Source organism: Cyprinus carpio, chromosome A6 (assembly GCF_018340385.1).
Source record: "Cyprinus carpio isolate SPL01 chromosome A6, ASM1834038v1, whole genome shotgun sequence".
Taxonomy (NCBI): domain Eukaryota; kingdom Metazoa; phylum Chordata; class Actinopteri; order Cypriniformes; family Cyprinidae; genus Cyprinus; species Cyprinus carpio.
Window position 1 is genome coordinate 9,186,053 of NC_056577.1, and position 24,977 is coordinate 9,211,029.

The 24,977-nt window shown below is 36.6% G+C and overlaps 1 protein-coding gene across 11 annotated transcripts in view; it reads right to left on the minus strand.

Annotated features, from left to right (window-relative positions):
- The window catches only part of LOC109086685 (dedicator of cytokinesis protein 9-like), an 89,278-nt gene that overhangs the window by 7,855 nt on the left and 56,446 nt on the right, over window positions 1-24,977 (minus strand). For 4 of the 11 annotated variants that reach the window (XM_042757912.1, XM_042757907.1, XM_042757913.1 and 1 more), the window contains exons 10-50: window positions 24,589-24,663; window positions 24,360-24,500; window positions 23,774-23,980; window positions 22,960-23,082; window positions 22,541-22,623; window positions 22,330-22,452; window positions 21,392-21,471; window positions 21,045-21,235; window positions 20,780-20,845; window positions 20,508-20,600; window positions 19,757-19,868; window positions 19,399-19,517; window positions 18,611-18,697; window positions 18,396-18,488; window positions 18,187-18,302; window positions 18,034-18,103; window positions 17,797-17,922; window positions 17,623-17,694; window positions 17,132-17,278; window positions 16,874-16,957; window positions 15,625-15,736; window positions 14,623-14,801; window positions 13,714-13,821; window positions 13,514-13,625; window positions 13,268-13,386; window positions 11,445-11,559; window positions 11,294-11,360; window positions 11,141-11,188; window positions 8,019-8,155; window positions 7,454-7,560; window positions 7,223-7,360; window positions 6,477-6,659; window positions 6,100-6,213; window positions 5,450-5,665; window positions 5,158-5,215; window positions 4,327-4,433; window positions 3,739-3,861; window positions 3,507-3,620; window positions 2,681-2,686; window positions 1,761-1,907; window positions 366-576 (exon numbers count right to left, since the gene is read on the minus strand). In XM_042757912.1, the coding sequence (XP_042613846.1) occupies window positions 366-576; window positions 1,761-1,907; window positions 2,681-2,686; window positions 3,507-3,620; window positions 3,739-3,861; window positions 4,327-4,433; window positions 5,158-5,215; window positions 5,450-5,665; window positions 6,100-6,213; window positions 6,477-6,659; window positions 7,223-7,360; window positions 7,454-7,560; window positions 8,019-8,155; window positions 11,141-11,188; window positions 11,294-11,360; window positions 11,445-11,559; window positions 13,268-13,386; window positions 13,514-13,625; window positions 13,714-13,821; window positions 14,623-14,801; window positions 15,625-15,736; window positions 16,874-16,957; window positions 17,132-17,278; window positions 17,623-17,694; window positions 17,797-17,922; window positions 18,034-18,103; window positions 18,187-18,302; window positions 18,396-18,488; window positions 18,611-18,697; window positions 19,399-19,517; window positions 19,757-19,868; window positions 20,508-20,600; window positions 20,780-20,845; window positions 21,045-21,235; window positions 21,392-21,471; window positions 22,330-22,452; window positions 22,541-22,623; window positions 22,960-23,082; window positions 23,774-23,980; window positions 24,360-24,500; window positions 24,589-24,663 (4,729 nt within the window). Of the gene's footprint in view, window positions 1-365; window positions 577-1,760; window positions 1,908-2,680; window positions 2,687-3,506; window positions 3,621-3,738; window positions 3,862-4,326; window positions 4,434-5,157; window positions 5,216-5,449; window positions 5,666-6,099; window positions 6,214-6,476; window positions 6,660-7,222; window positions 7,361-7,453; window positions 7,561-8,018; window positions 8,156-11,140; window positions 11,189-11,293; window positions 11,361-11,444; window positions 12,003-13,267; window positions 13,387-13,513; window positions 13,626-13,713; window positions 13,822-14,622; window positions 14,802-15,624; window positions 15,737-16,873; window positions 16,958-17,131; window positions 17,279-17,622; window positions 17,695-17,796; window positions 17,923-18,033; window positions 18,104-18,186; window positions 18,303-18,395; window positions 18,489-18,610; window positions 18,698-19,398; window positions 19,518-19,756; window positions 19,869-20,507; window positions 20,601-20,779; window positions 20,846-21,044; window positions 21,236-21,391; window positions 21,472-22,329; window positions 22,453-22,540; window positions 22,624-22,959; window positions 23,083-23,773; window positions 23,981-24,359; window positions 24,501-24,588; window positions 24,664-24,977 lie in introns of those variants that run through there. The other 7 variants (XM_042757916.1, XM_042757911.1, XM_042757915.1 and 4 more) reach the window with 5 other exon arrangements.

Below are 24,977 nucleotides of genomic sequence, written 5' to 3' on the forward strand. Positions count from 1 at the left end.
GGAGAATGATCACATCAAATGTAAATGTCTTTGGCTAGCTAAAAAGGACAAAAAAAAAAAAAGCATGTAGAAAAATACTGTGCTACGGTACTAGAAAACCATCATCATATCACTACAGGTGATCCATTAGCATGGCTGAGCTCGGTTAGCTAACAATACTAAAATGGAAATGCAACTGGAACTATTCCTCACTATGATCGGAACCGTTCGGCCAGAAGACAGAAAAGCAGAGACATAACGGTTTTATTGTTAACGGAGGTTTTGTGGTCTAAAAACAGAAATCTACATCTTCACTTCTTTTGTTATATGTATACTTTGTATTCACAACAGTAACTGTGATAGTGACAGTTATAGTGATCACTCACTGGTGAGCACCGTCCTTCGTTTACACTGTTCCTCGACCCCACCGTGCCTCTTCCCTGACTCTGTGAACGGCGTCTCGAACACAAAACGACGAATGTTGTGGCTTCTCTCAAAGTCAGTCTTCCTCTCTTCCAGCTCCTTTTCCTCTAGATACGGTGTCACGTGCGTCACCTGGATGTAAGCAAACTTTGCCTCCAGATCTTTAGGGTTCACCTGAGACAGATGAGATGTGATATACAACGGTGGGAGGAGACCAGTAAAATGCTGATAAAACATGAATAATCAGAATTCTTGTCTGTAAGTGCACTGGGGTTAAGGTGTGACTGGAAACTCCACATATCAGAAGGTCTGTTGTCAAAACTGATCACATCTATGGTGTAATGCTCTTCTTGTAAGTGTGTGTGTGTGTGTGTGTGTGTGTGTGTGTGTGTATGCACCGTAAAACTGATTCTAGGATCAAGCAGATAATCATGATACTGATTTTCTATTATACTATAATATATACTCCAACAAGCATAGCAGGTGACATGGATTCATTTTTAGCGCAAATAAACATACGCCAAAATTTCCCTACATGCAAAAGGACTTAAATACTTAATATGCTTAGATAATTTGATTGTTTGGCAGTTTCATTTACACTGAAATTAAACTAGTACACTGTTGTCTTGTAATGTCATAATGAGTTTGTTCCTGTGTTCCATACAAAATAAAAAACTTGTTATTCATATTCTATATGTTGAGGTCAGTGTGTATTTCATGCATGCTTTTTGTCTGACGAGTGTTCATGTGATGAGCATTCATCATCACATCACATGGTGCTATTGTCAACAAGCACTTTGCTCTTTATGACATTTGACATATTTTGACATATGACGATTTGTCATAGAAATGTACATTAGATTAAGGGTTTTCAAATATTTAAAGGCCAGACTCTCAAATATGTAATTTTTTGCTTTACAGTTTTTAAGAACTTTTCTGCAGAGTTTGAAAATACGCGCATTAGATACAGCAGAACTGTACAGAACAACTTGCTGCATTTGCGTTTAACTTGGGTGATAACAACTTAACAATGTAAAAATTAAAATTAATTCCCTCGTGTGGTTCCAAACATTGAAATGCCAAAGAATGTTGCGATCCAATCATCTTTTGAGCCCACTGACTTCAATTGTATGAGATTTCTCAAAATATCTTCTTTTATGTTACACAAAAGAAAGTAAGCAGTTTTACAACAACATGAGGGTGAGTAAATGATGACAACTTTTTATTTTTGGGGAAAAAATCACTTTAACACCTCATTTAAAGTGTAATCTGTGTACGTGTGTTAAGATTATACATGATTGTCTGAGCTTTTACCTAGTCACAGAATACTGCTAAAATATGAGTGTGCATTTTCTCACCCTGCCAGAGTCCTGGATCATTTTGACATTCTCTTGGCCAAATTTGTCAGAGTAAAGTTTGAGGAGACGCTGGGAAATCTCTGAGAGAGGTGTGAATTTTGGTTCTTTATAGATATATTCCTTTCCATCCTCATCTTCAAAGAAACCCTGAAAAAAACAACATTTCAATCACAATTTGTGTGTGACAAATTAATACACTGTTATTGTTGTTAATGTACAGCCAACAAAATCTGATTTCAATCCCATAATCAACAAACCTCAACATCACACAGGTGGAAATGAAGAGTTATGACTGATAAACACACTTTGAAATTTATACTGTCTTAAAAACCTCCAACATATTCAGGATTTCAAAGTAAATTTACTAACACACCATGGCAGAGCTCAGGCTATCAATAGCATGTCTCCTGCACATCATAGAATTCATGTTATCTATATTTAATCAGTGATATCTTTTATTCTCTGTAGTCCAACATAGACACTTTTGTGACATCAGCACTTACGCAGAACACAAAGCTTTTGACTGTGTTTTTGTTGAAACAGCTCAAACCATAAATCTCATGGCTTCTGTGAGGTTAATGGGCACAGCGTATAGCGAAAGAGCTCTCTAAGTGTTGCCTAGCTCATTTTTATGGTCCAAACCCATTTAAAAATGGCTTCCACAGTAAACAAAGAGTCAGAGTGCTGTCTATCTCATAGGATGAAGAAATGACAGGATGTACAGATGAGAGGATGTATGCATTTAAAGATTCATGAAGGATGCTAGAAGCACACAGAAAAAAGGCTCTTTCTAATCCAAAGGCATTATGCAAGCAGACAAACAAGCAGTAGTTTAGTGAGACTGTTATGGACTAAACAAAACTTGCCTCAGAATGAGTAAGAAAGGACACACACACACACACACAGTTCACAACACTTACCGCAGCCTTAGGAAAGAAAAGAGAGCAGAAAAGACTGATTAACCGAGACCCACAATGCTTTACACATGCTTTAAACAAGACTTTGGCTATCATGCAGGGTATATTATCATGCATACAGGAATGTCTCCTTTCTGATTTTAAAGAGGTCATATCATACATTTTTTATTATACAACGTTAATGTGTGTAATTTTAACAAGTTTATTTACTGCCTAAAACATTCAAGATTAGTTTTTTGGTGACCATTTTCCACCTTCTCTATAACACTTATATTTTGTGCACACCAAACGCGAAGCGAATATTTGCATCACTTTACTCGCACGAAAGATGCGATTGAAGAGAATATTGCATGTCTGCGGCAATCACATCACCCAGCGTGAATTCTCGTCTATTTGCGTCTTTGCATTGACTTTGTATGTAATCTACTCACGCAAATCATGAAATTCACTTTTGGTGTGCACAAAGAAGACTGTTGTGGGGCAAGTTTACTGATAAACAAATAAGCATTCTTCATGTATAAATGTGGACTCTTATATCATTTTGAGGGTCTTTGATTTTTTTTCTACAGACATCCAATAGTTTTGCAGCTCAGTTTCAATAGATGGTCTCATGGGTCATTATTTTTGGACTGAGGAGGAAGTTTTGAATAATTACAGTCAAAGTATGTTTTCATAATACACCAAACTTTTTCTCAGCTTGATACCTCATGATTTGACCCCTTTAAAATAAAATGCAGCTATATTGTTGTTATACTGCAACTCAGTTCTCAGTCAAATTGTCTGTGTTAGCTAGACTAGTTGAAACCACTGCACAATTGCATTGTCTTACCTGGCCGAAAAATGCCACTCTGAAGAAGGTCCCAAGTAGCCTCTTCCCAGAATGCATCACTTCCAGCACTTTAGTGTAAGCCCGATGTAATGTGTCATACAGGTGGGCCAGTTTCTACACAAAAGCACAAAAATCTATTCATACTACCCAAATATGGTACATACTGTATTTCAGGCAAATGTAAATGCTGCATTTCCAATGACACATAAACAGTGTGTGTGTGTGTGTGTACCTCAAAGTCTCTGCGCTGTTCATAAATTGGAATGATGAGTTTGTAGATATCTGAAATAAGTTCATAACGCTCAGCTTTCCATAAACCATCAGCACAAGCTTCCAACAACTCCATCAGCACCTCCTGCAGATAGACATGCATATATGTAATTACACACATTAATGTTCAATGCTGCATTTCAACATTAATGTATTAATCCAGATACAGCTACAGACGAAACTGCTGCTCTAACTGGACAAAGTCCAACAGCAGAGATGATCTTTTATCACGAGTGTAAGTACTGAACAACATATAAATGTTACACAAAGAGTTCATTAAACATGCAAACTGATTATTCATTATCTCATTATCTCATTATCTGGACTTCCCTTACTAACACACCCACTGGAAAGGGGCAATTGATACTGATTAGATAAGAAATCTGAGAACATTTTCTACCATGGATTATTACTGACGTTATAAAAGAGAGTTCTGAATTCATTCCAGTGCTGATGCAGAGTCAGTATATAAAACAGTGGCAGGATTAAGAGGCTGTGCCTCATGAATGTGGCTATATATAAATGTGATCAGGAGCAAGCTGGTTTGAACCTCATTGAAGTGAACGTCCTGCATGCCCACATCCTCCATCATGGCTGCCTCCTCATCAATGTTAGGTGTGATCACACAAAATGCTGAGCAGCCCTGCCGGAACATTCCTGCCATGGTGCCATGGAGAAGGAATAGTAAGCAGAACAGGTGAAAGCAGGTTCAATAACCTGCAAAACCTTTTAAAAAAATCAGGCATTTGGACACACACTAGGTATGAAGGGAAACATCACACCTCAAGAACCATTCTCCCCTGTAAATGATGTTCACACAGCATAATGTGAATGTGTGTGCTTTTGTGCATACAGTACATGTGATCATTTTCCTGACCCTGCATTAATAGTGCTGTTATCACAGATAGAGATTACCTCCTGTAAAATAAATTTACAAAGAACTCCAGATTGCAAAATACAGATGAACCTTGAACAAGATGGCTTTATAAATCTGTATCTCTGTACGTGTGTGCATTCAAGCATGGAAAGAAAATGTTAAATCACCATTCACCTCAATACTAGAAAAATAAGCTCAATTATCAAAGCTTTCAAAACATATTTGATGAGCCAGCCAAAAAAAGCTTTTTTAAAGATTTATTACATTGACCAAACCTATTCATATATGATGAACTGTATATCATGCATTGTTACTTATTAATAGTATTTTGAATATTTGTTCAAAATGTAAAGAACTTTACTTAAATAGATCACAAACTATGTTCAATAATGCACATATCCACTCCAGGGGGCAAATTTAGCATCTTGATAAAAAAAAAGTTCATTTCTGACCTCAAACTACATTGCAAACTTTATTTACTGTGCCCCCTAGTGGACTCCTCACCTTTCCTCTTCAGGTACTCAGCCACAAGTGCTGCCACATGCACGTAACACATCGCTGCCTATAGAAACAAAAAGCCCTTGATGAAGTCATTGATGTAACGTTATCCACCATTGTTTTACTATATCAGACAAACTAATGCTGAATAAATAACTCAAATACTGAATGAAAAAAGTAAAAAATATAAGTAACAGGATGAGTTTAACCTAATTTAGTTATTTAGTTAATTAAGTTTTTTTAGTTTTAGTTTTAAAGACCCCTTAATTTATTAGTTAGCATAATATGGCCAGCTTGCCTCAGAGAGATCTCCATTCTTCACATGGATTTTGGCCATACTATCCAGCCAGGTTTTGCGCAGCTCAGGGGTGCTGGTGTAGGATTTGGCCAGGCTATACTGAAGGTCCACCAGCATCTCTGGGTCTTTTTCATGTTCCTTCATCTGCTCAGTGGCCATCAGTACCGTGCGGATCCGCTTGGTCAGGTCCTTCACATCTGAGGGGAAAGCAGTGTGCTAGAAGAACAGGAAGAGAGAGTGCAGGATAGGCCAACAGTCAATCATGTGATTTGAATATGAAAAGCTGATGATCTACTTGAATTTATCATTTTCAATGTTACTCTGACATCCATATTTAACATTTATGTTCTTAATATATGCTTTCTTAAGGCTAGAACACACTACATGACTTTTGCCCAGATTTTTGCCCCAGTTTTCTGTGTGGAGTTGATGTTAAAGTCAGTGTTTCGATTTTGGGCACTCAAGTTTGACCAAATTCATAGAAAATCACCTATGACTTCAGAGGATAAAGTCTACAAGTGATAATGCTTAGTAATCTGTTCAGAAATTAAAAGTTGTGTAGGGTATTCCAGCATTTACTCAAAAAGCAACCTAAAGTATAATAATATGCATTTTGTATATAGTGTATAAATGGAAATTTCTTATTGTACCTTTACAGTTTTATCACTGTTGGCACAATTATTAATGATGGACAGTGACTGCTGGAACCGTGTCCCTCCAATCCCGATGACATCAGCAATCAGCTGACTCACGGCAATCACCACCTGAGAAAATTTTTTTTTCAAATAAATCGCCAGGTATTTCAGCCAGACAGTGTTTTCACAGTTTCACAGATTGTGTTTTTCAGGTAAAAAAGGGCCAGTATGGATTGCAAAAGGGCTCTCTAGAGCAGTGGTTCTCAACCAGGAGGCCTGGGACCCACTAGGGGGCGACAAGATGACTTAAAATTATTTAAAAAATTCTTTAATGGACACTTTTGGTGTTTATTTGATCCCACCCCCCCATTACCCACTTATCCCTCTCTTGCCTGCAGGTGTGTGCGGACAAAGGACTTCCTGCCATTGTACTCAAAGTTGCTCTTCATGAGGAAATAGAGCAGGTGGGCGGCATCACTGCGTATGGAGCTCAGTTTGGAATTACAGCACTTCAGGATCTCATAGCACAAACAAGCACACATATCTGCCCGTCCATCAAAAAATGTACAGGGAAACTGAGAAAGATAGAAAAAGACATGGAGAGTTGGATAAACAACACAATTATGTTCATCATGTCTACACTTACATTGGACATTTAATTAACCAATTATTTGATTTCAAAACTAAATTCAGTGGCAGGAAGCGTAAAATTGACTGATATTTTGATGAATATAGCCACGGACTTCCACAGTATTTTTTTTCCTACTATGGAAGTCAATGGCTACCAGCAACTATCTGGAATCCAACAAACTTCAAAATATCTTCTCTTGTGTAGAACAGAAGAAAGAATCTCATACAGGTTTGGAACAACTTGAGGGTAAGTAAACGATGGCAGAATTTTCATTTTTGGTGAACTAAGGGGCTAGTGAGAAAAATATATCAGAAAATATTGTACTTTGCTAACTATTTTGCTTGTTTGATCCCTAAATAAACCTTTTCTAAATGTAAACTGTCTGATTTTGGTGCATTATTTGTGGTCTCAGGATGTTCTGCATGTCTTTGTATTGAAAAGGGTCTTTTTTGAGGATTTTCTCCTGTCATATCCCATGAATCAACAGTGAAGGTGGCTTGAAAATACCTTGAAAATGAAGGTACGCAGGGAGGTGAAGACCTGTTTCAGTGCCGTCTCTGACTGGGGGATCTGAAGGAAACAGAGGTGCACCTGGAAAACCTTCTTCATCAGTGGGTTATGGCCCAGATCTGCACACAGCTGAGTCTGTAGATACATGGTTTAATATGAAAGTGTTTCAAGGAAGAACTGAACTTTGACTTGTACTAATAAACACACACTTCCACTTGTTGTCTGTACCTTAAAGCCCATAATGAAAACACTGAGTGTGTCCAGCACAGTCAAGCACACCTCCGTTGAGACGTTAGCCTCCAGGAGACACGTGTCAGCATCACCATGGCAATATGCTGGAGGAGAAAGAGAAAAAGAAAGATCATATCATTTAATAACTAAACTGAACAGAAGTGAGATATGTTGCTTTGGCCTCTCAGTATTGCTTTCTCTGGACTGACTACATCAGTGGTTCTCAAGCCTGGTCCTGGAAGACTGTTAGAGAATTTCAGAACCAGGATCACAAAACCACCGGACTACAACACTTAATTCATTCTGCACTGAAGATGTGCCGTAGAATGACACATAGAATATGCATAGCACTATGCTTTTTGGTCTCCTTGAAACCCAAGAAGCTCTTACCGGTTAGTCTACAAAGATCCCAAGAACAAATTCTCAGACTGAAACATACACACACACACAGTGTAACTTTCATGATTGTCAAAGCACAATAAATTCTTCTAAATGTTCATCTTAGAGAGGTTGTGAAGGATGAGGAGTAATCAAGAAATGAATATGTGTTAATGTGTCTTACTGTGGTTGAAAGTGTGTGCGTTCTCCAGGCTGCCCAGCTGGTGTAAGCGTGTGTGCATGACGCCCCCTCTATTACGAGAAACAGGAAGAGTCAACGACTTCCTGTCCAGAGCCATAAACCCCACCCCATCCTGGCTTCTGAGGGAAAACAAAGCCTTTATTAGAGGTCTGGTGAGCTGTCAATCATATACATACAGTATAAAAATGCAAATATGTAGGTGTCATGTCATAAATCTTATGATGTTCACTTATAATGTTATTTTAAACCTTGTTCCACCCTCTCTCTAACAATTGCCTTTTTTTTGCCGTATTTTTTCAAAATTTGGGGTTCATAAACAATTTAAAACTGTTTTGTATGTTAAAATATTATAAAATGTAATTTATTCAAATGATGGCAAAGCTAAACTTTCAGCAGCCATTACTCCAGTCCTCAGTGTCACATAATACTGTACTTCAAAAATCTTCAGAAATCTGATCTGGACACTTGTAACATTTCTTTTTATTATCAAAACAGTTAAAAACAGTTGTGCTGCTTAATATTTTTGTATGGTAGTGTTCCCTTAAGACTTATGACAAAGGCTTCTTTGAACATGAAATGAGTACAGTTATGGCCGAAAATATTGGCACCCTTGGTTAATATGACCAAAGAAGACTGTGAAAATTAATTTGCATTGTTAATCCTTTTGATCTTTTATTTAAAAAAAATCACAAAAATCTTTCATTGGATAATAAGAATTTAAAATGGGGGGAAATATCATTATGAAATAAATGTTTTTCTCTAATACACATTGGCCACAATTAACGGCACCCTTTTATTCAATACTTTTTGAAACCTCCATTTGCCAGTTTAACAGCTCTAAATGTTCTCCTATAATGCCTGATGAGGTTAGAGAACACCTGACAAGAGATCAGAGATCATTCCTTCATCCAGAATCACTTCAGACCCTTTAGATTCCCAGCTTCATGTTGGTGGTGTTGCTTTTCAGTTTACCACACTCATTTTCTATAGTGTTCAGGTCAGAGGACTGGAATGCCTATAGCAGAAGCTTGGTTTTGTGCTCAGTGACCCATTTTTGTGTTGTTTTTGAGGTTTGTGTTTGGATTATTGTAGGGTTGGAAGATCCAAACATGGCCCATTATAAGAGTCAGTCACTTAGTGATTTTTTTTATCTGTTGGTATTTGATAGAATCCATGATGCCATGTGTCTAAACAAGATGTCCAGGACCTCCATCAGAAATATAGGCCCACAACATCAAAAATACAGCAGTATATTTCATTGTACACATGGGGTACTTTTTATCCATGTGTTCACAAAACCCATCTTGAGTGTTTGCTGCTAAAAAGCTATTTTTTTAGTTTCATCTGACCATAGAAGCCAGTCCCATTTAAAGTTCCAGTTGTGTCTGATAACTGAATATGCTGGAGTTTGTTTTAGGATGAGCTAGGATAATTTTTCTTGAAACCCTCCCAAACAACGTGGTGATGTAGATGCATTTTGACAATTTTTTTAAAGGTTTTCTGACACCGAGACTCAACTTTTTTCTGCAATTCTCCAGCTGTGGTCCTTGGAGAGTCTTTAGCCACTCAAACTCTCCTTCTCACTGTGCATTAGGACGATATAGAGACACATCCTATTCCACGCAGATTTATAACATTTTCTATTGATTGGAAATTCTTAATTATTTTCCTGATGGTAGAAATGGGAATTTTCATTGCTCTAGCTCTTTTCTTAAAGCCACTTCACTAATTTGTGAAGCTCAATTATCTTTTGCTGCACATCAGAAATATATTGTTTGGTTTTTCTCATTGTGATGGATGATTAAGGGCATTTGGGCTTTGTTTTCCATCATATTTATATTTCTGTGAAACAGGAAGCCTTGGAGGGATAATTTCATGTTCATAATCACCCTGGAGTGCTCAAAATTGTGAATATGAATGGGAATATACTTCTGAGATATTTTACTCATAAGAATTTCTAGGGGTGCCAATAATTGTGTCCAACGTGTATTTGAGGAAAACATTAATTTCATAATGATATTTCCCCCCATTTTAAAAACTTATTATCCAATGAAAGGATAGATTTTTGTCATTTTTTTTAAATAAAAGATCAAAAGGATTAACAATGCAGATTCATTTTCACAGCCTTCTTTGATCATATTTACCAAGGGTGCCAATATTTTTGGCCATGACTGTAACTTGATTTCTCATGATATGAACCCTTTAAAACACCTGCATTCATTATGGTTGACTTCTGTCTATTTCAGACACTGTATATTTCTTACATCATATTATATAAATGATAAGCCACAAAGTTGCACCTGTATTACTGCTCATAAACCAATAAGATGTTGCAGATGGTTTATAAAAGGTGTTAATACAGTGCATTAGATATTGGCATCCATTAGTCATGTGACTGGATATCCACTGGACAAAGAGCAGGACATGTGATGATGTGCACACTGATGTGAGCATATTATTTAACTTCATGTGTTGAACGGACAGATGCAGGTGATAAATATCTAAATGGGATACCACAAAACATTCTGCTCTTGGACTAATGAGAAAGCATGAATGTGGAAATGTCTCAGCACACATACACATAGAGCAGTGAGTTAGTAGAATGAGTCAGCATGCTGTTAGTGAAGGCCACTCAAAAGCACACAGCAGCTCTTACCCTGTTCATGGGTGCCAGGATGCTACAGTATCACTGACTAACTGAACCCTCGCCAGCATTTCAGCCAATAAAACATATACACAAATAAAGGAGTAGCATCATTCAACACAGTGTAGGATTTGATGCTGTGTATGCATGTTTGTGTGAGTGCATGTTAAAGGCCAGAGAGAGACAGTAAATATGAGATAGCAGTGGTAATCTTGAGCTTGTGTGTGTATGTCTGGTTTTACAGATGAGAACGGGTAAAATCATTTGTAATAAAATTAGAACTAGTGCTATCAACTGATTAAAAACATGTAAGTGAATTCATCATTCATGACATCCAGATAATTCATTTTTTAAATAAATGAACTCATAATTAATACAAAGGAATCACAATGAATCACATTTTATAATAAATCTTAGACTTCTAAGAATTCTTTGACTATTAGGAGCTAGATATTTTTACCTGGCAATGAATCTCTTCCCCATATACCTGAACTGATGCAGACACACTCTGTGCATGAGAGAGAGAGAGAGAGAGAAATGAACTGAGTGCTCAGTATTAAGTTACAGGACCTCTGATGCTCTGATGTGATTAGTACCAGTCTAGATGACTTACTCTACTAAAGTGAAAAAGTCCATCAGCTCAGAGGTTGTGGCTTTGTTCCAGTATGTAAATAAGGCATCTGGAAAAACAATCAAAAGTGAGCACATTCATGAGCAAAGGCACATGGACCTTGAAAATTAATGTCATGTGTGCAGGTTCTTACCTTCAGACATGCTCTTTAAAACATGGAGGAAACACATGAGCAGGTTTTTGATTTCTTCTCTGTCTAGTTTATCACAGCGCAGCATAGAGCTACCCAGAGCGGAGGCTGATTGGGTCTATCGTACACACACACACACACACACACACACACACACACACACAAGCATAAAGTATATAATGGAAGACACATCAAAATATCACATCACAGCACACTGCGGGCCATCAGAAGCTTCACTGCCCATCCCTAAATGACTTTAAATGAGCAGAAAACACCCCACCACATGCACAGAACTGGAAAAATACAATATAAGAAAGACATGCAACACCCTCGTGATGTCTAAAGCACACACACTCCCCAGATGGGGACACTCTAGGGTTGCTCTACTTGTATGGTGTCAGTAATTCTGTTAGTGTCGTTTTCGTCAAGGGTGGGGTTTGAAAGCAGTGAGAAATCCATTGTGACACGTTTGGCGGCCCGGCTGAGAGGGACGGAGTCCTCTGGTTCAAGGGGGAGTGGCAACACGGTGAGGGTGTGTCTACGTGTAAACCTCTCTTTCGGCTAAGAGGTCAAAGGTCAAGGGTAAGAGGGGAGAATAAGAGTTAGGAATGATTAACGGAAACTTATTAGCAACAGCTACATGTCTTACTGTAAATACAGCTGAATAACAGAGGCTCAGTTAAGGCAGTGATGGTGCCATTTGTGTCCTTATTATAATTCAATATATTTAACTTTGTTTAGTAAGTAATACAAAAAAGTTGAAAGATTAACCCTGGAACATTTTAAAGATTACATTTGCCAGTTATATATATATATATATATATATATATATATGTATATATATATATATACGTAGACAAACTGGCAAATGTAATATATATATATATATATATATATATATATATATATATATATATATATATACACATACATACATACATTTTAATGGGTTATATTGAACTAAAAATAAACCTACATTAAATTTTGCTTTTTTGAAATGTAAATATTATGATTTCAATGTTTATTACAGTAAGTAAATTTTTTCCAAAATGTTTTTTTTTTTTAAATGCTTTTATGTATTTTTTTATTTTTTTTGATAATAAAAGGCCATTATTATGACATTCAACCTTATGTCCTCTATCACTGAAACATTTGTCAACACATTTTGACAATCTAACAGCACTGGCATAAAACATGAAAAAAAAATCAGTATACATGTCACATTATAATGTGTGATATATTAAAAAGCAAAACTTAGTGATACTACAATAACTTATATATTCAAGTGATAAAATATATGAATAATAAAGCACAAGAATTTGAAACTTCCAAAACTCTGACAGGGTCTGCATAATGTATTGGTTTTCAGTTAAGGTTACTTAAGAAAAATAACTATTGGTGTTTTGGGAATTATTAGTTTAATAATTTCCTACTGAAAACACAAATGTCTATGTGATTTCTTATTGAGATGTTAAAAAAAAAAAAGAAATTTTCAGGCACTGTTGCCTAGAAATGACAGAGGGAGTGGGAAATGTAGCAAAACACAAGTTTCATGACCTCCAAGCTCATGTAATGAATTAGACATGTGGAAAAGTGAATACATTACAGCTCCAGTTAAAGGCCCCCTGAGCACATGTGGAGGAGGAAGGAACTCCCGCTGAACATTTAATACTTCCATTTGTTTTTAAAAGACAGAGTCAATCAAATGTAATTTTGTAAAGTGCTTTTCACAATACAAATCATGAAAGCAGGAGATTCTATTTAAACGAGGCAGATAAGAGATTATTTTTGGCCTGATGGACACCATCACTGTTATTCTACTTCACCTTATCGAGAGAGCTGGCCTTCTCAGGGATGCTGTTTCCCGAGTCTGTGCTGACCAGAGAACCTCGAGAGTCAGCGTGGTGCACAGAGCCAATGTTAGGCGTAGAGGTGTGAGGAGAGGCTACACACAGAATAAACTTCATTCATATAATGAAATCATTCACAGAAACATCTCCTGATATTCTCACTAATGCTAGAAGGTGAAAGGCCTGAGTTGCTGGTAGGTTTTTGATTTGCTCATCACTCACCAGTTCCTGAGATGACCCCAAATACATCTTTATGAAGGCTGTTGTCAAGGTTACCAACAGGCTTTTGGGTTGTTACTGTAGAGATGCTGGCAAGATGTTCATCTCGCCCATTCTGAGGAGAAAAGTTGTGAATAATAGATTGTCACAAGTTGTGAATAATAGACTGATGAGAAAGAGAAAAAGTACACAAGATGATTCACCTGGTTGGTGTTAAAATTAGATGTGTCTCTCACATTTAATCTGTGAACGTTCTCCTGCAGCAGCCCAAACAAGGGTAGATAGAGTGTCGCCAACCTGGCCTGCTGACTCTGTGCACACATCCACAGATATTTACCGGTTAAAATTAATGTCTGTTTAAGGCATGTCAATTCCCCTCATGGCAATCTTGAATGAGTTTTTAAATAGGCAATTGGCATACAAGTACAGCCCATTTGAACTACTGTATCACAGTTTCCCCAATGATATTAAGCAGAACAACCATTTTCACCATTGATAATAATACATGTTTCATGAGCATCAGATCAGCATATTAGAGTGATTTCTGAAATTCAACTCTACAATCAAAACTAATAAAAAACAAGCTCTTTTAAATGACTGATAAATTACATTTTAGAACGTATAAAAATAGAAAACAGTTATTTTAAATTCCAATAATATTCCAGAATATTAATGTTTTACTGTATGTTTGATTAAATAAATGCAGCCTTGGTGAGCACAAGAGATTTCATTCAAACACATTTTGAAGTCACACCAGACTTTTGATTGATAATATATAGTTAAATCAGAAGTAAAATAAGCCTTTAAAGCTCAAATCATGTTTAAAACTGCCTTTTCAGGCTAATGTGCATGTATATTCTAGAGTAAAAATTTAAAAACACAGCCAGTGCCTCTATCAAAAAGTTAATTACCTCTTTTAACTGAAAGGCAGGGCTTCCTAATGCATGTTATGTACCAATTATATATCACTGTTATATAATACATATTTTTTTTAAGCCACTGTAAGTTGTTAAGGCAGTTACAAAATTAAGAAAACACTCAGTGCAAACACCCTTAATTTTAAAACAGTTATTTTTCTTAACTCGAGGGGTTTGTTGCAAATGGGCACTGACCTTTGAGGCATAGCGATCATCAAATGTGTGTTTGATCATCAGACTCTTGAGAACCTGAATGGCGATCTGACGGACTTCCCCAAACTCCCGAAGAGCCCCACACACCTCCCTCAATAACAAACCCACTAGGAAGTGGTTCCTGCAGAAATCATCCGTCAGTGAATAGTCCAACTGTAGATCTATGAGGACACAGAGAAAAGAAAGAAAAAGAAAGACACCACATCACACCACAAATCACACCACAAACACTGAATGCAACCACCAGCTAATTTAAAACTGCATGTGTTTGCAAGTTTCAGCTCAAATATCCTGCTTAAAAGATGAAAGAAAAATAGTTGCTGCTTTGTATTTAACAATGCCTTAAACAAAAACAGTTCTACAGCTTTTTATAATAAAACCAGAAGCAATGATTTGAAATTATGCACTTTAAATTATAATTTCACTGATACAGCAAATCACAATAAACACACATACACAAGATGATTTCACAGGCAGACTCAACAGCCAGTTCATGGACAGTTATCACAAAACAAAGGTAAATAGAACAGTTTTAAACACCTAGTCAAACATCTAGACTCATGAATGAATTAGCTTATATTGCACATCAACATATATAAGACAGACTGGAGTAGGTCCAGTCCATATCAGGAATGAAACCTCATGGCAGTTGTGACACTGAAGAGAGACATGGACTGTGTCATTAAGACTAAACACATGAACATTGTTCAGTGCCTGGCAAGCAGGACTGCTCACCTACTCTTCTGGCATGAGTCTCCTTAATGTGACACAGAAAAGCTAGCACACACAGATAAAGAAGAAACAGTGGAAAGGCACAGCAACAGGTACAGAATGCTCAAAGGACAGAAGCCACAAAGAAAGGAAAGAAGAATTCTATTAAATATTTTTCTCCTGATGAACAACTTAACCTTTCAAGACAGACATGAGACAATTTCTTAGACTATTTCAACAACAGTGTGCCATAGAATACTGTTGTATGTTTACCTTGAAACCTCTGAATGCGGCCCTTCCCAAAAGGCATAGGCAGATTTAGGGGGACGTAGTGTTCATGATTACACACCACCCGCAGAAACTCAAACTTAAACTCATACAGCGTCTGCAAGTCACAAAGAGACATGATATTATATTATATTATAGATAACTGTTTATAATAAATAAATAATAATAACTTTCATTGATAAATCATTAACAAGCATTATATAATGCTTAACAGATATTTAGTTAATGTACATCCAAATAGATATGAGATAATGTGCTTGTTAATGTTTACTAATGAACTTATTAAACATTACCTAATGAATAACAGATCATTAATTCATGTAAATTAAAATGCACACAAATTTAATTAAACTTTCAGTTCATATGATCATGCACTTTTTGTGTTTAGCAAGCATTTAGCAAAACTTAACTAACCACCTTTTACACAAACGTTGTTACAGTAGCTAAAAGTCCATTTATAAATGATGAATAGTCTCATTTTTAGATTGGGTATTGCAAAAACAAAAGCAAATGATTGGTAAAGATGAGTAAAGAGGGTGAATTCAGGTCATTTGGACACCTTTTGCCCTCATCTTTTTGAGATTCTTTTTGCTCGTAAAAGTACTAATGATGAGTAAATGTTTATAAAAATTTACAAACGATGAATAATTTTTCAATTTAGACAAAAACATGAACAAATAATTAATAAATGATTTGTTAAGATGTGTAAATACTAGTATAAAGTCCAAATATATGACCTTTATGTACTGTGATTATGAGTTAATGAATAATATATTAACATGAATAATTTGTGAAGTGCTTAAAATGAAAAATTAAGCTATTTTTTCACAACATTTCTAAATGTAAAATCATTTGTAGATTTTTTTTACAAAAGTACATGATCATATAAAAATGTATGACATTTGTAAACATTATCTAATGACCCATTAATGTTTGTTAATGATTTATTAATGAAGCTTTAATCATTGTAAACCATCTGTCAAAGTCATTTGAAGATTTTTAAAAAGTGTATAATCGTATGAATAGAAAGTTTAATGATATTTGTAAGCATTTTAATTTACATGAAATATTGATCTGTTAATCATTAGGCAATGTTTAAATTTATTAGTAAACATTAACAAGCACATAATCTCATATTTTGTAGCTATGTGAATATTAACTAATGATCTGTTAAGCATTATATAATGTTTGTTAATTATTTATAAATGAAAGTTATTATAAAGTGTTACCGTACCTTGGGATCTCCAGGTACAAAACAGGAGACGTAGTTGTTTATCTGCTTGAAGACAAATCCTCGATCCATAAAGGTAAAACAGCGCTGTAGGGCAGATAGTGAGAAGACACTGTTGTTAAATGAATTCAAATCATCAAAAATGATACAAGCCTTCAAATACAACTCTCAGCAACTCAGGATGTCTCATAGAGACCTCTTTGCAGACAAAACGATCAAATATTGGTCAGAGTTTCAGTGTATAAAATCAACTGGCTATACCTTTATGAAGACAGCCAGGCTATGGTTGGCATTGCGGGCCGCATCCAGATTGTCCTTATACTTCTGGGTGATGTGTGGCATCAGCATGTTCACCAGTGTCTCCACAGCATGGTGGAACGAAGCTGTGAATCGCTGGTTCCTGGACAACTACACATACAACACAGCTAAGACAATTAATAAATGGAACATGGTAAACGACGAAATACAGCAAAAACCACGGTAAACAGTTTTCAAAATCCACAGTTATTGCAGTTACCTTTACTACGGTAATACCTTAATACAGGGTCTCTTTCAAGAGAGTGAGAAGCTTTCAGAATCTTTTTTATTTTGGTTAATTTTCATTGTTAATAACAGTGAAGGCAAATACCAAGTTTTCACAGTTTTAACCAGGATATTTTGGCTAAAACCATGGTTACCACGGTAAATGTTTGGCAAAGTAAAGGTACATTCTTAGTAAAAGAAGGTTTACTGAGGCATATAATTGTGTTTACCTTGACCTTGCCACTTTCCATCAGGTACTGTGCCATTGACTTCACCAGGGCTTCAAAAAAATACCACGAATACTGAAACACCGGAGTACACATTTAAACCATTGACAAATAAAATTCATAACAAACTTGCTGAGATTTAAGAGTTTTAAAACAGAAACTTTAAAACAAAACTACCTTGAGAAGCTTGTTGCTGGTTAGGAAGTCGGTTGAAGGCTTTAAAATGGATGTCATGGCTTTGGCCAGTTCCTCATGCACTGTCTTACTGTTATTGGATGAATAGGACTCTGGTTTAAACACGTACTGGAATAACAGGAAGAAAAACATGTAACCAAGATCTACTTTAGAAGCTGCAAAAAGTATGACAGTGTACATTGCAATAAATATGGTTGAATGTTTCAGAACTTGATTTACCTTCACATAAGACCTCAAGTAGTGTTCTAGACCCTCTTCATGGCACTGAGCAACAATGTGGACCATGACCCTGTAGGGGAGACAACAAGAGGGTATGTGAGAAAGCAAAAGAAAGACCACATGTTTTGATTTTGGCGACTCCTATCCTCTCACCTGGTGGTGTTTACAGCCACATCCTCATTACTGGCGCTGGTCAGAACATGAACCAGCTGGTTTAAAATAGTCGGCAGGAAATTGATCATAACATGACCTTCCATGGCATGAAGACTCTGTGGATTTATGGATAATGTTTTGTCATTTAACACCATAATAAGAATAATTAATGCAGAAGAATCCTGCTTCTCTAACTTCTCTATGCTCACCTTCAGGTATTTGACAAGCTCACCCTCAGTTGGATGGGTGGCACCAGACTGCATACCCTGGAAATGATGAAAAAAATTGTGCAGGTGCTGATCCTGAGGAGGTGAAAAGACATGCTTAAATTAGATAAATATGGAACCTCTCTCTCTCTCTCTCTCTATATATATATATATATATATATATATATGTGTGTGTGTGTGTGTGTGTGTAGTCATACCTGAGTGTAGATGGTAGAGACCAGATGTGTAGACACTTTGAAAAGAGGACGTCCTCCATCCACCCACTTTATCTCAGGACTAGAGTGCTGCAAACACAACATCCATAAAACAATATCATGTTTAAACAGTTTATTTTGATTATACTGACAAATCATCCACTGAAATATCTATTTAATGTAGTTCTCATATACAGCAATGAGATTAAATGAAGGGAAAATGGAGACTTTTGCTGAATTTGTGCCATGCGTGTTATAAAGCCATGCCTTCTCATATTCCCTAATTTAATTTTCCTGAGAAAAGAGCCAAGAGCCAAATACAATCTTTTGTATTTTTGTATGTTTTTGTTAATGTGTTTCAAAAGGGATCCCAACAAAGTCAGAGATTTCAACATGGACTCAAAAAAGGTTTCTCGTTAAATTAAAATGACTAAATAATCTGAGCTGCTCTATCCACAGAAGTTGTATAGCTATTTACCCTTCTAATACTAATACTAATTTGTGCCTAGTTTAATGTAACATAATTGAGAGCCCCAAAGAGTCTCCACTGCTAATAAAGAGCAACCTCTTCCTGTGTAAAACTGATAGTATGCAATACTATCCACTCAGAGAAAAGATCAATAATAATTAGATGTAGATATTCACAAAGTTTATCCAAATAGCAAATTAGACCACACAAAGGCTCAATTGCTATAAAAAGAACAGGCACAGGTTCACATTTGGTCAGCAAATGGCTGAAATTTTTGCCAAGAAGGGCAAGTTTTTGTTATGACTGTGCATAGTGGGTTTACCTTGCTTACACCCTCCTGGCAGCTGAGGTAACCATTAGGTAGGTTGGACGCCACAGAGATGTGTTGCTCACTCATAACAACACGACCATCTTTAAGCAGAGGAAGCCAGGCAGAGCCCACTGACAGAGATACAGACAGAAAATGAGAGTACAGTATGTGTTAGAGAAAACATTCAGCACATCCAAAGACTACACTTCATGTGACTGGTTGATTGGTATGCCTCTCTGACAATGCTGCAGAAATGTTAAGCATTAAAAGAAAAAAAAAAAAAAAAACAGAAGAAACAAGTTTCTGGGACTCTACACCATGCCTCAAAATATTAGCACTGTCAGTGACCCAATTACCCAACATGCTGTACCTGGGGTCTCCACTATGTCCCGCTTTTTTGTGCTGCTGTCACAGCTGATGTGGTAAAAAGTGAAGAGCAGGTGATGCTTTTCATTAAGTTGTGTGGGCAACTCAATTTTTATCTGCAGTACACAAACATACACACAATATGATTTAAAGAAAAAAAAAAACTAAAATATATAAGAATACTCTGAAACATTATTAATATCTTTAATATCTACACAACAAACAATGAGTAAAGTAGGACTTAATCATGTATAATAAAAAGATATAAATGCAAACAAAGATTATGTACATTTGAAAATACAATGATCAACTTTCTCATATTTGGATACCTATTATCATTACATTCAGGATATTCAAGAAAATTATTCAATTTTGTGTATGTATAAAAATTCCCATTCAAATATTCTTATTTTGCTGCTTTTATTATTGTTATTATTATTAATAATAATATAACAAAAGAAATTGAGCAAAAAGTTGAAATAAAAATGTAACTTAAATTTTAGAATTTCTTAGTATTTCGTTTGTCCCCCTTTGGCTCTACTGACATCAGTACTCAAGTTATTTAGTGCAAAGCCTACTGATAACACCATAACATTTTTGTTTACACTTTTTACTAAATCCTAAAACTTTTTTTAGTTTAAAATTTTGAACTCCTGTTTTTTAATATGGTCTAAAATTTTTGGACCCCACTGTATACAGCATATTATTTCCTGCTTGGTCCCCTGTAAAATATATATTTGCGCCCCATTCATCACCTCATCATAAAACTCTGGGTTCTGCTGGTGGTGCAGTACTGCTGCATAGGCATGTTTGGTGAAGAGAGTACCTCCTGGACGACCATAGATACACTATACATAACAGGGACACACAAACAGAGCAATTATTTTTTTTTAAGTTATTGGCCTTTTTAACTTTATTTCAACAGGGCAATGCAAGGAAGGAGAGAAAACCGTGGGAGAAGAGATAGGAGAACAGGGTAAAGAAAAACCCTATCAGTCATTATAAAGGGCTTGGGACAGCGTTGTACCTTCAAAGGTTGGGCATCCTCTTCATCTGACTCCCTGAATTCCACACATACTGCGATGTTCCTTGCCTGAGTCGCATAAGATAAAGACAGAACATGAGCCAAAAAAACTACTTACTATCAAATCCCTAAGTGCATGTTTTATGAGTGACGGATGTGAGCCTCCATTACACTGATCATCTCATATGCCAATACATTTGGCTGAGGGCACTAATTTTGCAAGAAAATGGAAAAAGCAAGAAGCTTTCAGCTGAAAATGCTAGTGTACCTTGGCAAAAGACTTCTGGTTGTCATATTTGAGGTGTTTGGGATAGACATAGAGATGATTGTTGTAGGTGGTGAAAGGCTGAGAGCACTTGGCAATACAGGGAACAAACTCCTCCACCTCAAACAGAACACCGGTGCTCGGCCCATTACTCTCAAAAGGCCTCACCGGGATGTAGGATGGAGTGACACAATCTAGCCAATGGTGAGAAAATCAGAGTTCAAGTGACCAATTCATTGCACACAAGGCAGGCACAGAGTTTCAGGAAATTAAGGTTGAAAATATGATGAAAATATCAGAAAGACATACATTATGATAGGGTTATATTAACAAATATTTTGAAGACTTACTAGCCACATCAGGAGGGACATTATCAATGGTCACATCCAGGTTACCCAAGATGACGGGTAGTTTAGCCATCTTCTCAGGTCTGTGGATACCGTTTAGACAAATACACTAGCGGTCAAATATTTATTTTTGTATTTTTGTTTCGTCTCTTAAGCTCATCAAGGCTGCATTTATTTGATCAAAACTAAAGTAAAAATCACAATATTGTGAAATATTGTTACGATTTAAAAGAACTGTGTTCTATTTTAATATATTTTAAAATTTAATTTAAAATTTATTCTTGTGAATTTTCAGCAGCCATTACTCCAGTTTCACATGATCCTTTAGACATCATTGTAATATGCTGATATGATGTAATATGCTGATATAATGCTTATTAGTATCATCAATGTTACAAAATATTTATTTGAAATAAATGCTGTACTTTTGAACTTTGTATTCATCAAAAAAAAAAAATCATAAAAATCATTATTAATAATTGAGAACCAATGATATTTGATAAAAACTGAGAACCAAATCAGCATATTAGAATGATTTCTGAAGGAGCATTCTGAAAGACACTGAAGACTGGATTAATGGCTGCTAAAAATTCAGCTTATCCATCCAAGGAATAAATTACATTTTAAAATATATTCAAATAGACAACAGTTCTTTTATACTGTAATAAAATTTCACAATACAACTATTTTATGTATTTTTGAGAGACGTCTTTCACAGACCTCTTTCAAAAACATTTAAACATCCTAATTATTCCAAACTTTTGACATGTAGTCCTAACAGTGGGACCGTCCACAGCTGCAAAAACACTGCAGAAGAATATGATGTTCAGAAAATATTTCCATTTAAAATCCATTGTTTTAATATACTGAATCTACTGTACTGTAAAAGGGACAGGAATCTCTAGTGAAGACAAGTCTGATGACATGAGGTGAATACTGACTTCCTAAAATCCGCCAGCAGTTTGAAAAGATCCTCTTCGGAGAGTTTATTACTGTCTTGCCGATACAGTGCGGAGAACCGAGTGCTTTTATCCAAAGTCCCTGAGGCATCTTTAAACACAGGCCTATAGAAAAGAACAAAAAGATTAAATATTGTGTTTGACACTACACACAGAGAGAAGAACAGAACCTTTCCAGGATGTTTTGGCTCACCGGGCTGCCCATGCGAAAGGCATCCTGTACTGGCCCAGTCTACTGCAGGCCATCTTGGCATTCTTCAAAACCTTCTGAGCAACCTGTAAAGCAAAACCCACATATTGTTCCCCACAACTTCTCCAGAGACATTTTATTAACAGTGAACTGGGCAGACATTACATTCCTTGCAGTCATGCAGGGGTTTTGGATGGTATCGTTGTGTAGTTTTAGGCAGGATATTGTGGGATGTGGTAGAATTGTTTAAAAGTTTATGGCCTAAGCCCTGATGATCCTTCTCCTTATCCTTGTAATAACCACTTATTGTTTTGATTGACAGTGTGTATTTGGTTCTTGTGCTTTGTTTGGTATATGGGTGTGTGTATGTGTGGGTCAGCTGTTTTGTTTCTGTATGTGTGTAGTTGTGTTAGGCTCATTGCCTTGTTAGAGTCGGAGCTCTTCATGTAGGGCTCAGCGCAGTGAGTAATGCCTCCCTGCAGAACTTTCTCGATTCGAGCAACCAGGAAGATGTCAGGGTGAGGACACGTCACAGAGAAGACACCCTGAAACACAAACGAGCACAGAACCTTCCCTTACTGAAAAGATTGTGTATTTCAGTTATGCATCCTTTTTCCAAAAGAGGACGTCCCCAAAGGGAGGTTAGATATAGATAACTTCTGGGACAAATTGTCCCCAGAGTATAAACACACTCACACACTTCACTTACTCTCTTACTTTTAATGAAGTCTATCCATCTATCTATCTATCTATCTATCTATCTATCTATCTATAGAATCTGTCCATCCTTCCGTCCATCCATCTATCTATCCACCCATGTATAAACAGTATCCGTCATCCATCCCTCCATCCCTCCATCCATCCATCCATCCATCTATCTATCTACAGTATCCATCCATCCATCATCCATCCATCCATCCATCCATCCAGCCATCTATCCACCCATGTAGCTACAGTATCCACCATTCATCCATCCATCCGTCTACAGTATCCATCCGTCCATCCATCTACAGTATCCATCCGTCTACAGTATCCATCCGTCCATCCATCCAGCCATCTATTCACCCATGTATCTACAGTATCCATCCATCCATCCATCCATCTATAGTATCCATTCATCCATCCATCCTTCTATGGTATCCGTCCATCCATCCATCCAACCATTTATATTATACTGTATATCTCTATATCCATCCATCATACTGCCTCTGAAAATGGATTGTTCGGTCCTCTTACTTTTTTGGGGTACTGCAGCATCCCCTCTGGCAGTTCACTAAGCAGCGTTTCTTGGTGAGGTGTGTCCACCCCTCCGTTTATCTGCATGCTGGGTGGTGGGATCATGGATCGGACCAGTGGGTGGTTGAGATCCACATGAAAATCTGCAGATATTTTTCGGCTGTTCTGCACGTCAAACAGTGAAAGCACCACGAAGAAGGGCTCCACCTGAAGAAAACAGTAAAGCTGTATCTAATCTGTACCAGAAGTGTGGGTTGAGCTACAAGTTGACACGTTGGACCACTTCAACAAACAGAGGAATGTTTACAAGTGCCACAGAGGCACAGTATTTGAACTTATTGAGAAGTCTTGTAAGTGTGTGTGCACATTAAACTGGAATAGGAGAAAGTGTTTTAACATTGAAATAATTACACATTTACCTTTATGTAATCATATACACGGCTAACTATCAATATACACGCAATTCTCCTTTTCCCATGGAGTTTGGCTGGTTGCCACTGCCACAACATACCCTTCATCAGATACAGTAATACTTAGCAAAAGAAAAGAATTTTATAACCACTGTGATTGTGTGTGTGAAGCTTACGTTAGTAGTAGGACCCTCCTCGTTCTCTGCTACACAGCTCTGAAGGTTGAAGGACAGATCATTGCAGCTCACCAAAACTCTCTTCCCAAACTTCTCCTCAAACTGCTTCACGTCAGGTTCAATGCCAGACAAATCGAGTCTCTACAGGCCAAAACATACACACATAGCGTAAAACCAGCAGCTCAGACTGTGATTTAATGGACTATTTATTATTAGAGCTGTGGCTCACCTGTGTGTCAGGGTCCAGAGTGAAGAGTTTCAGACGAGTTTCACTCCTCATCTTGGACTCAATGTCTCTTGCACTCTGGAACGCAAAAACAGCATGCCAATCACAAATTACCACAGCTGATTGCGTTTCCTGATCCAGCATCACTATTTTGTCCTGGCTTCCAGTGGTGTATGTACAAATACTTAAAACAAGATTAATGTACATGAGAGATAAAATAACAAGATAACAAAACTATTTTTTCAGAGAATATATCTGAAAAATAAATTTCCTACTCTATTGACAGTCTTTTACTATTAAACTAAGAAAATTAACAATTATGAAACAGAAGGGAAGACAAGAAATACTCTTTGTACATTTGTAACTTAATTTGCAATTACACAATAATCAAT